Source organism: Armigeres subalbatus, chromosome 3, assembly GCF_024139115.2.
Source record: "Armigeres subalbatus isolate Guangzhou_Male chromosome 3, GZ_Asu_2, whole genome shotgun sequence".
Classification (NCBI taxonomy): Eukaryota; Metazoa; Arthropoda; class Insecta; order Diptera; family Culicidae; genus Armigeres; species Armigeres subalbatus.
In genome coordinates, this window is record NC_085141.1 from 348,746,422 (window position 1) to 348,759,658 (window position 13,237).

The following is a 13,237-nucleotide window of genomic DNA, read 5'->3' on the forward strand; positions in this document are numbered from 1 at the left end:
AAACTAAATCTATTCTAAACCTCAATAACGGTAGCGAATCCTACCAAAAAAGCCTGAACGCCAACGAGTCTTGGCAAATTTTCCTATAATCAGATTCTTTACTACACTAAACTAACTCTGTTGATCCTACATTGAATTGGATTACAAATGATTCTCGCGAAAAATCAAATGAATCCCACACTAAACAATCAAATCGATACTTGTCGTAATCTCAAATCTGCATTCGTATCATTGTGGGTTTTTTAGCTGGGCGCCAGTGTAACAAGCCCCACGTTACAATTATTTTATACAAACATAAAAATACTCAATCAACATGAAACAAAGAACAAATTAAATAATGCACGTTCTCTCCTGGTGCCCTGAGAGAGACGGCTAGGTGGTGCCCACTACGGGAAATGACGAGGTTTCATATGAGATTTTGGTCCATCAGCCAAATCCCGCAGAAATATTTTTATTGCGCATCGCGCTTTTTGTCTACAGCAATTAGTTTGCTGTATTCATAGCTGAGCCTTTGTGTAGGATTCTTATCCTATTTGGGCACCCGAATCAATCAATGCCATTTGGCATCAACGATTCGATGTCTGTGTCTGGAACAAACTTGGGACAAATCACAACTAAATATTTTATTGCCTACCTTCAGGCTTTCCTCTTGAGTCCAGACACTGACTCAACTAACAAAACCGACGAAATCTAACACAAATGACACAGACTCAATCGAATATTTACAAGTATTCGAACAATATAAAACCAACCGTAACAACCTAATGGACGTCACATCGGTGTTCAATTATCGGACACAATTCGATGCCGCATATTTTAAGGTTAAGGATCTTTATACGGAGTTCCTTGATGCTAATCAAGACCGAGTTTCGTGGCACAGTGCATCGAATGAATCGCCCAACGATTTGCGGGATGCAATAAGGGCACTTTTGCAAAGTCAACATAAGTTAATCGACGGCCAACATCAACCACAGCAGCAAGTCGCAGCGGGAAATCAGATGTCGAATCATGAACCCACAGTCAAACTACCACAACTGAACATCCCCATATTCTGCGGTGAGCGAAAATCGTGGAATTCATTCAAGGATTTGTTCATCAGTACGATTCACAACAGGGTGGATCTGAAGGCGTCCGTAAAAATGCAGTACTTGTTTTCCTACCTGGACGGTGAAGCGAAACGGATAGTAAGTTCCTGGGTACTGCGGATAGAGCTGCTTTTCTGCTCTCAAGCGAGCAGAGGGATATTTTGAAATCACTCCCATAAACAATATTATTTTGCAGTTACTTGGCTGTCAAACATTTCCCGCTCTTCGAATTTCTCTTTCCACGCTGCATGAGAGCGCACAAATGCGCTAGACTCTAAATGACTTTACGATTGTTTACATACATTCATGCTCCGATCAGCTGCTGAATCTCGTGAAATTTCGTAACGAATGCTTTTTAGTTGCATTCCCACTAATTTTCCACTCGAAATATAATGTGATAATATTTGTTACAAAAAATACAAAACTCAAACAAACTTTATTTTTATTTTTTCCCAAAATAATAACAATACTTCTCAATATTAGATCAGAAACGAACATAACCACAATCTTCAATGTTTGGCTCCGGCACAATAGAAAATTTTGGCTTCAGTTTGACAACCAAATCGATTCTATCCGCACCACCCAGGTAAGTTCCTTTCCGATCAGTGACGCGAACTACATGGAGGCATCGGATACACTCGAGACGCACGATGACAAGAAAAACTATTGGCAAATAAAGGTTGCACAAAGAAGAAGAAGTCGAAGGATGATATTTGAAAAAAAAATGCACGGGGGAACATACGGGAAGTTTTTTAAAACTCTTCTAAAAAATTCTAGGAGTAATTTAATTAAAAACGGTTAGCAGTACGGGGTTGGACTTTCCTTCTACTGCATAAAAAACGCAATTTTTCGATTTCAAATTTTATTTTGTGATATCACCCTTGATACACAGTACAAGCAAAGTCCAACCCCGTACTGCTTTCCGTTTTTAATTAAATTGCTTCTAGAATTTTTGAGAAGAGTTTTAAAAAACAGCCAAAATTTATTCCTTCTGATTCTTTGTCCCCATATATAGCTTTATATGTAGACGAAGAAGCAAAAGGAATGAAATTTGGCTGTTACGCCCTTTTCAAATGTTGGTCTAGAAATATCATCCTTCGACTTCTTCTTCTTCATGCAACCTTTAATCGCCAATACAGTTTTTGCTCTTGTGCGGGAGTTTGTCGATCAGCCACTTGTCACTTGTAACGCAGCTGGTCTGAAAAAACTTGTGGCAACTTCTGATGACGTCATCCAACAGTTGAAAGCTCTGGGAAATGAGTACGAGACACGAGATCCCTGGCTTATTCATCTACTGCTCGAAAAAGTTGACCGAGAAACCCGTACACTGTGGGCGCAGAAGATCATTGACGAGGAAAATCCACTGTTCGCTGATTTCATCGAGTTTCTTCAGAAACGATGCGACACTCTGGAGACTTGTGCAGCCTTTTCAAGAAAAGCAGGAGAAAGTGTGAAAAACATTCCCAACATTCCGAAAAACATTGTAGCTGAGAAAAAGTTTCAAGCCTTTCATGTAAGTACTGCACCGCAATCGTGTGCACAATGTAAAAAGGATCACCCAACGTTTAATTGCGAGCAGTTCAAGGCCATGGATGTATCGGCTCGAAGGGAATTGGCACTCACCGCAAAATTGTGCTTCAATTGCTTGCGTGCATCCCATTCGCGAAGTCGAAGCAAATTCTGCTCTTCCCTCCTATGGAAAACCCCATTGCTATCTGTCAGAGTTTGAGTGAAACATGGCCGCCATCTCCTCCTCTCTGTTGCTCTACTGTAAAAACCAATGAAGAACTGCCATTGTTTGTGTGAAGAATTTTGCTTCGACTTCGCGAATACAGCAAAACGGTGTTCATCAAAATCTGTTTGCCGCACTCCACAGTGCAACCAGCGCACGGTGGAGTAACTAGAACAAATGGCTGGCCAAAACCCTTTCTCGTTTTTCAAACTTTTGCATGGTATTACATTTTTAGAATATTCTTCAATATTATCGCCATTATGAGTCATTGAAATTTTTACGTTTGTTCCTTATTAGTATTAATGAGAACCTATCAAAAATCATGTTAATTTGATGGCTTTTAGCGTGCCGTAAGACAAAGATCAGCTACCATTGCTGACAAATCTAAACAACACATAGGGTAAAATGCCCAATAGTGGACCCCCTAGTAGCGGAATTTTGCTCTTCCCGTCATACGGCTTATAAATTTTCAAAACATTAACTCTGCTTGATATCTAACAACAAGCTCTGCATCCCTTCTTCACGATACATACATAAAACACCCAAATACACGACGTTATTCGTTGAAATTAACATTTTAAAGTCTAACTGAATTCGCCCTATAGTAGACCCCCTGGGGGTCCATAATAGGAAATTGCTTCCCTATAGTCGACACTTCATTTGATTTTCATGTCCCGTTTCGGGACGTTCTTTTTCCCTATTATGGACCCCCCAAAATATTCCTATAATGGACACTCTCGTGTTTATTTTTTATAGAATTGTAAAAAAATCAACTAATTTGACTTTCCATAGCATTTCCAACGCATGTAATCAAATCATAGGACTGTAAGGTAGGTTCTCCCGATAGAATTTCATAGCAAAATGTTGACATTGTGCAGTAATAATGCAAAAATGGCCTGAGGGTCCACTATTGGTTGGGGGTCCACTATTGGTCACTTTACCCTATAATGTTAGGTTTATAGTACACAAAGCATCATTTATAGACTGGCCTAAGTTGAAATGAATTTTATTTAACATTAGGATATTATTTCATAAACATAAATAACATGGAGTTTTTGACATTTTTTAACAAACTTCATTAATAAAAAAGTAGAAGTACTCCCTCGTATTCCGCTACGAGATTGTACACACATGAAAATATAGGCTTTCATCTTTCTATTGCGGGTTAAAGATCATCCGCACTCGTCCGCAAACGAATTTTGCGAGTAACTTCAAAATAAATATGTTGTTTTCATATTTTCCGCCATTGTTTTCAACAGTATATAGGCAAAAAATTTTGGCAGATAACTTTTTCTGGTTTTCGAGGCATATGACACATAGACATGATTGAATACAATAGCACAGAGAAACAGACGTCTCACTTAGAACAAAATGTAATCAAAATCATCGTCACGAAAACATTGTCGCCCAATGCTATAATCCCGGTGTGTGGCCAAGCGGCAACCAGATGGCGGTAGTGTGCAAACGTCAAACACAAGCATAATCGATGAAAGCGCCATCGGTAGCCAATTGACCACCTAAAAAAAGTTAAATAAACCGTTAAAAAGGTGTACGATGGAACATAAGTTGAGTGAGACGTCTGTTTATCTGTGACAATAGTAACATACTCTGTTATTTGTTATTTATTCGTTCATTTGGTAGGCTCAAATGCTGTAGGGCCTTACGGAGCCGATTTAAAAAAACTTTTTTATTACAATTTTGTAACCTAACGCTCAAATTATAATGTTAGTTTGGGGCATCTGCTGCTCATTTAAATCTCTACAAAGCATGGCGCATGCTTCATTATCTTTCATCTCATTCCCACTAACCAATCTTATGAAAAATCAAAATATCAATTGTATTGAATTTGGCGATTGCATTGACAACAGATATGTAAATATCGATATAACTTAAATACATCATAGTTGATATTATGTAGACAAGTTGGAGCAAAGATATAATATGGGGTAGGGGATAAAATGGGCAAGTGCCACTTCAAGCTAAATAGAAACAATTCGAATAAGCAGTCTACTTGGTCTCAAGAGAAGTAACCACTTGAGGCAACATTGTATATAGGACCAAAACAGGAAATAGAAAGAAACATTTCCTCTCCAAAAATAATCGATCCTATGTTTTTGTAAGATGAAGATGATTTAAGCAAAAAGTTTATGAACGACCCATAAGGGGCAAAAACAATATCCAGACTTTTGTTTAATCAATTTCAAAGTTTCAGATGCAACTGATGTTATGCGTGAGTAATCAGTATTGATTGTACGTTCTGGGTAGCTTTCGCTGCTAAAAATATAATAAACTTGTGAAATGGGAGCGGAAAATCTAATGTTTTGTTTTAAATCGATTAATGTTTACCTTTCTGTAATAGGCCCTTATCAAATGCTACGCGAGATTTTTCATTTTTCACGTTTCCCACGCGAATTAAGGACAAAAGTGAGTAAAAAATGAACTATCATGGAGCTGTCGCCTCTGTATCAGTTTATAATTTAATTTTTGAACATATCAAGAGAGGTAATTTATCACTGGTAGGTGAATTTGCACCTTAAAAATGTTCGAAAATCGTTTGTTACTCTGTTGTTGCATCATAAATGCAAAACCTACCAGAAAACGCCGAAATATAATTATGGCCAGGATTTTGGTCTAGTTACCCCTTAGTGCGGTGGCGCGATGAGTATATCGCCACCCTGCAGCCACGTGGGAAATGGAAAAATCGTGAGGATAACATCAAACCAGATCAGCTCGTTCTAGTTAAAAATGACAACGCACCGCCAACAGCTTGGGAATTGGCACGTGTAGTAGCGGTTCATCCTGACAAGCATGGTTTGGTCCGCACTGTTACGCTTCGTCGAGGAAAATCAGAATACAAGCTTCTGGTACAGAAGCTGTGCCCCCTTCCAGATTGAGTCTCTGCCTCAAGGCGGGAGGATGTTTGGATATTTGCGTCAACTTTCCTTCCCCTCGATCAAGCAGCGCATCCTAATTTTATAATCATTTCGGCCTTTCGTTGTTATTTTTTACCAAACAGATGGTCATGCGCTTGGAGTCGATTAGTGACATTGTCTACTCTTGGAACCTATAAGGTGTCCTGCAAACCCGTAGGAGAGGACATTGTCATGTTTATATCAACATGTACCGTGCCGCTTGCGGCAGCTCTATCTCCATGTTTTTCCAACAAATAGATGGTTTTGCGTTTGAAAACGATTTAGATCACATTGTCTACCCTGGCCGCAAGTCTTCAAATAGTTGGTTATGCGCTTGAAATATTCTTCTTTTTAAATTGATTACTGGTCACATTGGCCATTTCAAGAAGCTCTGAAGTGCCCCGGTCTACCCTTAGATGCGCACATTTCATTCTTACATCAAAATGTACATGCATCAGCTCTGCCTGCATGATGCAGTCATACCTTCATGAGTCGATGTTCCATGACTTAAGTTAAGTCAAATTAAAAAATATTTTCTGGGCTACTGTGATGGTTCCTTCGAACAGCTCTCCAAGGATTTTCTATTCCACATCTCGATATTTCCATTAGTCGATGGTCCCTTCAATATCGACTCATAGAGGTTTGAGGTTTTCACCGATCGCCGTGGACAATGATATGAAAACGCTACATTTTGATATATGTAAAATAGAAAATCTCTCTTCTATTATTCTATATATTCATTTTTACGAGTGCACGTTCCAGCCCAAAGCGAATGTTCATTCGAATGCGGCAGCACGGATAAAAATTTGCGCGAAGCTGCACCTTGAAGACTGCGCTCAGAGGGGGGACAACGAATTTTTTTTCATATGGAGTTTGGCAAGTATGACAGTACCCTCTTATTTGGCGCATAAATTTATACTCCAATGTCAAAATGCTCATATACTTACATAAATTGTCGTGGTATTTGTGAAAATTTGTATTGTTTACCATTTTTACAAGAGAGAGTGGTGTCGAAAGCACATATTAAATTAAAGATTGCAACGAACAAAAATACACCAAATCCGTAAAAATGTAGTGTTTTCACTTTATTCCGTACGCGAAATATGCAGATAAATAAGTATGTTGGTAGAAAAAACTCTGTGCTGAGCAGAAACAGTTGTTTCTGGCATTATCCAAACTTTGTGCGTTTCAGAACATTCTCACTCACTGCAGTGTTTATTTTTCATAGACTACGGCGCAGTGTTAGTGCCGTCGGCATTCGCTTGATTTAAGGCAACAAATGTTTGACACCTTAGCACCCGCCTGACTGCGCTACAATAGATCTAATAACTGCTCGTAGTGGCACACCCGAACAGGAAAAAAATGGTATAGGAATTCCTAGAAAAATGCGTTGCATTTATGAAACGGAACATTCCACAAAAGCCTAGGCATATCGATCCCAATATGAATTGCGTACATTACGCAGCGTTAGTGATCCCTTCCTATCACAATGCTCACAGCCACGTGTCATATCTTGTGTCATGTGGAAAGCGCGCGTATGGGATGGTGATTTGAACGGCTGGATAGAATGGAAACGTATTTCCGTGGCAACGGCTTGGGTCGTTGTTGGATCGATTGCATAGTAAAACACTTTCGCTTGTTTCGGTTTATATTTACCTTTGTGAGGTGTTTCCGATTGGATTCTCAAATCATGTTTAAGCTGAAAAATAAACTAAAGAATAAGTTTAAATCGTCAAAGATCGATTGCCATCCGGACGATTTCAGTTTGCTGTCCTTTGACTTCAGTCCTGAAAGATCTCCAGCACCACCGCCAATGACGTCGGAGGAATCGGATAATAACACATTCCCAGGATGTGAACATTCATTAATTAACGACGGATGTGAGCCACCTCCGGGAAGTGTCGAAGAGAGTGGTCCGACCAGTTCTAACAGCAGTGGGCAGCAGTCTTCTTCGATGAACTACAGCTGCTGTTATAATTACAATTTCAACATCAACTACAACTTCTCTCCTCCTCCACATGGCTGCAACACCGGACGAGAGTCTCCGAAATGGTGTGACGAGGAGATTTGCGAGGAACTGCACCTCTTCGACAGTGATAGTAATTTGGCAGCGGACGTTCCTGTTGAACCGATTAAAAAAAGTAAACCCAGCAAAAAAAGCAGATCAGCCTCAACAGACCGAGGTAAAAGAAGTTTCTCGAGTATGTCTTCCAAAGTCACACCTGGTAATCCACGGCTGCTGAAAGCATCTATGAAAGCGCCCCGATGCTTGTCAACAAGCGATTTGTCCACATACAAGGGCAGTGGCTACAGCGACCACAGTTACGATTATAACAACATTTGCAATCGGTTGCACTCGGTGAAGATAACGGAAATGTTAGATCAGAAAGGCACCAATCTGACTGACCACGATCGACGGATTTTGCACTGCATGGTCTTGAAACGCATCAAGGAAATTGAGCGACTGGAAGAATCTGTTGTGGCGAAGCAGTGCTGGGAACAAGAAAAGGCTTATCGAAAATCGTTGCTCGATGAACAGGAGCGGAACTATAAAAAAGCCATCCGACAGAAGCGTAACATTGAGAAAATCGAGATCCGAAATCGCAAACAGCGATTGGAGCGATTGGAACAACAGCAGATCGAGAAGATTCAGAATGAAATAACCGAGAAGGACATCCGATCTTGCAGTTTGCGCAAAACCTTGGAAATACAGAAAGGCATTAAGGAGTGCGAGAAGAAGAATCGAGAGCTGAAGCGTATCGAAGATGCTACCATCAACCAGGAGGAGAAAACGCTGGACAAGGACATTTGGCGGCAGGCACTAGTCGACCACTTGGAGGAGCGCGTCCAACGGGCGGACGAACTCAGACACCGGGTCTTGGACGTGTACAAGCGACGAGTGAAGATCGACAACCAACTCGAAAGGAAGATGCATGACCACAATCTCAAGCAGACGCTGGAACAGGAGCGCTACAAACTGATGAAGCTGCAGGAGCGAATAATGATGCGGGAAAGTCGCTTCCAGCGGTTCAAGGACAGCAAGAAGCGTATATTCGATCAGCTGAAGAGCCGCGCCAAAACGACCGCCGCCCTCAGGGATATGGTGAAGCATTCGATTAGTCCGGATACCTGTGCGAAGACGATTGGCGGTAGCCAACAGCGGATGGTCAATGTGGTGCAGGTGAAGTGAAGGCAGCTGGGCGCGGTTTAATTAAGACTAAAATTAGATATTTTATTGAAATGTGTGCAGTTTTGTGTGTGATTGTCGAAATGAAGTTCTCTATAATAAAAGCAGTAGCTTCCAGGGTGTAGTAAAATGAAATCGAGTTTGTTTTAGTTCGCTCCAAGTGACAAAGTCTGTTGTACTATATTGTTTTGAATTCTGAAGCAACAAAACAATCAGTTTAAATTTTTAATCAAAATTTCCATTTAGACTTTTTTTGTTTCGTCTAATAAAGTGATCAATAATCGATTTCGATGTGAGATGCAGTTGTTGTTGCAGCCTGTAAATAATGGAAAATGTTCTGAAATTGATCAACGCCTTAAATCACCGGGGCAATCACGGTAACGGGAGATACTGTTAGCATAGGTTATGAGAAAAGAGGTTATAAATTACAGCGAAAGATTGTCACGATCATCACTGCATTGCTCTGATAAGAACATTTTTTGCTGGCTGAGAGCGAAATTTAGTTGCAAAATCCATACGATTTAATTGGAACGATGGAACGAGTCAAGTTGAAAACCGGAATGTGCACAGATAAGAAAAGTTGTTGCAGATTCGTCAAATCGTCGTTTGAATCTTTGTTTACAAAAGCAGATAAGTCGTTTTGAAAATTTTGTCTTGAACTTTTCTCGCAATCTGTACGTCAAACCTAACTTCGCTTGAAGTGCGCAAGTCAAATTAAACACTAATTAGACTAGCCCGCCAACTTAGTTGAGTATACCTATTCTTTGTAGTTTACAACATCGTTAGTTATAATGTTATAATATTACCGCCAACGGGGGTGTCATTGGGCCAAAATGTGGTATGCTCCAAATAAATGTTACAAAGCTCTAGTAGTTAACATTGGAATCAAGTTTTAATTAGTTTGTTACAAGCTTGAACAATGAATTTATCACTGTGTGGTCAAAAAATAATAATCGAGCGAAATTCTTCAAAATTAGGGGGAATGACGGCTTTGGCAGGTTTTGTTCTATTATTGGCAGGGGGTTTTTTTATGACTGACTAGGCTCAAATTTGGCCTAAACATTCTTTGCATATCAAAGAATATTGTGGCCAAATTTCATAAAATTCGGTCGACAAAAACCCCCCTCCCAATAATAGAACAAAACCTGCCAAAGCCGTCTTTCCCCCTATATGTTGTTCAAAATTGGCCCATTCTCACCCCTCACAGTGGGTGACATTGGGCCAAGTACAATAAAGTTCAACGGTGACGATGCAACGATTCAATCGTTCATTAAAAATAATTGCCTACATTACGGCTCTTACCAACTATGTATGGCAAATCAACCAAAGGCTTGGCCCAATCTCACCCCTTTTCAGCGTGCATTGCTCGTTGCTACGAAAAACCAGAACCGCTAGATAAATATTCATAAAATTCGATAAAACATCAACAGATTATCGTAACATGATAACCACGTATCCATCGATCTAAAAACTAGTTATGTATTGCCTTTGCTATCAATGTTTAGACTTCTGCGAAAATTGTCAACGACTGGACTTATTTCCTCATCCTAGTAATCTGTCAAATTACTGTTGATCAGAATTGAGAAGTTGACATTAAAATGCGTGTCAAAATAGATTAGCTTCTAATGTTGTTGTCTGATAAGCATAGACCCTTGCAAATCTTTTCTGATTGGCTATTACGGCGCCAATTCTATTAGCAGTAACTCACCAGCAATCAGCATTGTACTAACTTTTGGTATCTTATGGTTCAACAATAGTCTCTGAATCCTGGCAATCAACTGCACTTTCGGATTGTCGTTCAACAACGTCAAAGAATTACATATACGCCTCCACGTTAATTGTCAGACTGAATAAAATTCATTTCCATAAAGTTTTCCATATATGCTGAATTTTATTTTAATTAATTTTATTTCGAACCTTTAACTTATGTCAGCCCCAGTTAAACTGCTCTTTTCACCAGCTCCATTTTCACAGATGGTCGGAAGATTCTCACAGGCAAGCACGGGCAAGCATCCTTATTGTCCTGCCCTTATTGCGTTATTGTGTAAGCTTTCGAATAGGTTTGGTTTAAAACGTCTCATTCAATCACTAGTAATGAAACACTAGCCTCCACTAAACCTCCACCCTCGACTACCTGTACTATTTTCTTAGCACTTTGGAGAATGCAGCAATTTGACAAACGAGTCATCGGAAAAATAATCAAAACAACCCTAGAAAAATCGTAGTAATCATGCGTTTCATATTGAGCTGAGAGATCGTAACTGAGCAAATAATTGCAGCTCAGGAGTCTAATAAAGTGCAAAGTACTCAATAATAGATTTGTGGGGCATTACTGACACTATTTTAATACGGGTTCATTCGATCAATAGTTTTACATTCAAATTCCAAGCATTATGATACAAGCACAATTAGTTCTTGGAATTTGTTTTGTGATTTCCTAGACGTGAATTTTATTATAATTTCGAACCGTTTGAAGTTTTGATCAAAATTCGTAACAGTTTCTGAGATATTAGGAGTTGAAACATTTTTCGTTTTTGGCCCAATCTTACCCCCTAGGCCCAATGTCACCCCGAACGACGGTACTCAAATGAATCAAAAGTGCAGTCCTATCATCCGGAGTGACGACATCGATAACAGCAATTAGTGAGCTTATCAAGATTTATTATGTAAATAGCAATGAAATTATTTACATTTAAACATGTTATACATAATTACTATGTCTGAAACTTGATTATGCATATGTACAACATGTGATAGATTTAGTTCGGAAAAGGTATTGGAGGGTAACCGCCCCTTCGGTTGGCTTTGATCCCACGACCCCAGTTCGCATGACAGGTGCTTTTCCTAATAAGCTACGAAGGACCTCCGTCATCCACCGCAGCTTAGCGTGTACTGATGAAACCAAATTCCCAGCACCAGGTACCAGCCGATCTCTCGCAATACATTTTAAGAACTAACTCTCTCATATGTATTTTTGTACACATGCCAACCAAGTAGGATGAGTATTTAGTATTGTCCGGCTCCTACACACTTGCTTCATCAGCAATGGCGCTCAATGAAGTAGGGTTGTGTGAAGTTGTGCCAGTTTGGTCGTCAGATCCCGACCCGACCACACAAGCGAAGAGAGATCGCCACTCGAGTTCAGTACATTCAAATAGGCATGTAGGCAATTAACTTTGGATGTACTGATGTTATACATATTTAATTTTTTTTTTTCGAAATAGCGTTATTTTTGTTCAGTAATAGTCAATCTATCTATCTTCCGGCTTTCGGAGGCTTCCGAGCCTTTTGGAAGGAAGCTTCTAAGCCTACTGACAATAGCATTACGAGCCTCTTGATATGGGGCCTCCGAGTCTCTAGAAGGGATGTTTCCGATCATTTTGAGTGGAGACTTCGGAGCATTTTGAAAGGATCTTGAAAGAATGGATCGAAACAACGGCGACACTGTATACGCATATTTCTATTCGTGTTGTTTTGACAGAACATGTCTACGGTGGCTCGATCTGTTCGTTTCATAGCGGCAGTTTTTGCTTATTGATTGATCCATTCCGGGCGTCTTAAAAAGAGGCTTCCAAGCCTCTTGAAAAGAGGCTTCCAAATCTCTTAGAAGAATGCTTCCGAGCCTCTTGAAAGGAGGCTTTCCAGCCTTTTGAAAGGAGGCTTTTGAGCCTTTTGAAAGGAGGCTTTCAAGCCTCTTGAAAGGAAACTTTCGAGGCCTCTCGAAAGGAGGCTTTCGAGGCCTCTCGAAAGAAGGTTTTCCAGGCCTCTTGAAAGAAGGCTTTAGAGCCTCTTGAAAGAAGGCTTTCGAGGCCTCTCGAAAGGAGGCTTTCGAGGCCTCTCGAAAGAAGGTTTTCCAGGCCTCTCGAAAGAAGGCTTTAGAGCCTCTTGAAAGAAGACTTTCGAGCCTCTTGATAGGAGGCTTTCGAGCCTTTTGAAAGGAGCCTTCCGAGCATCTTGAAATTACGTTTCACAATCTTGAAAAGGCCTTTTGAAAGAATTTCGAGCCTCTTGAAAGAAGGCTACCGAGAATTTTGAAAGTAGGCGATCAAGAATTTTGAAAGTAGGTGATCAAGTGATCGGCAGGTACGAGACGACGTGGAGCGCAGCGAGCGAGATGGGCAGACCAGGTGCAGAACGACTTGGCGAGCGTGGGGCGTATTCGAGGATGGAGAGATGCGGCCTCAAACCGTGTATTGTGGCGTCAAATTGTTGATTCAGTGTTATCTGTTTAGATGTAGTTGATGCATATATTTGTTGGAAGTGTAGATGGGGGTGACATTTTTCCGTTCGCCGCCTCTGTACTAAAGGGCTTCCAACTAAT

The 13,237-nt window shown here is 40.3% G+C and overlaps 2 protein-coding genes across 2 annotated transcripts; both read left to right on the forward strand.

The window, feature by feature from the left end:
- The first annotated feature begins 764 nt into the window (after window positions 1-764).
- LOC134222795 (uncharacterized) lies at window positions 765-2,985 on the forward strand. Its single transcript, XM_062701948.1, has 3 exons — window positions 765-1,184; window positions 2,326-2,598; window positions 2,962-2,985. The coding sequence occupies exons 1-3, from the start codon at window positions 765-767 to the stop codon at window positions 2,983-2,985; spliced, it is 717 nt and encodes a 238-aa protein (XP_062557932.1).
- Window positions 2,986-7,417: 4,432 nt separating this feature from the next.
- LOC134222987 (uncharacterized) lies at window positions 7,418-8,970 on the forward strand. The gene has a single exon (XM_062702128.1). The coding sequence runs from the start codon at window positions 7,420-7,422 to the stop codon at window positions 8,917-8,919; it is 1,500 nt and encodes a 499-aa protein (XP_062558112.1). The 5' UTR covers window positions 7,418-7,419; the 3' UTR covers window positions 8,920-8,970.
- Window positions 8,971-13,237: the final 4,267 nt, after the last annotated feature.

What these genes read in the sequence shown, in the direction of transcription:
- LOC134222795 (XM_062701948.1), top strand. Translation starts at nt 765, where the DNA reads ATGGACGTCACATCGGTGTTCAATTATCGGACACAATTCGATGCCGCA. An exon ending in ACGGTGAAGCGAAACGGATA is followed by an intron (nt 1,185 to 2,325) that starts GTAAGTTCCTGG and finishes GTCATCCAACAG; the next exon opens with TTGAAAGCTCTGGGAAATGA. An exon ending in AAAAGTTTCAAGCCTTTCAT is followed by an intron (nt 2,599 to 2,961) that starts GTAAGTACTGCA and finishes CGCACTCCACAG; the next exon opens with TGCAACCAGCGCACGGTGGA.
- LOC134222987 (XM_062702128.1), top strand. Translation starts at nt 7,420, where the DNA reads ATGTTTAAGCTGAAAAATAAACTAAAGAATAAGTTTAAATCGTCAAAG.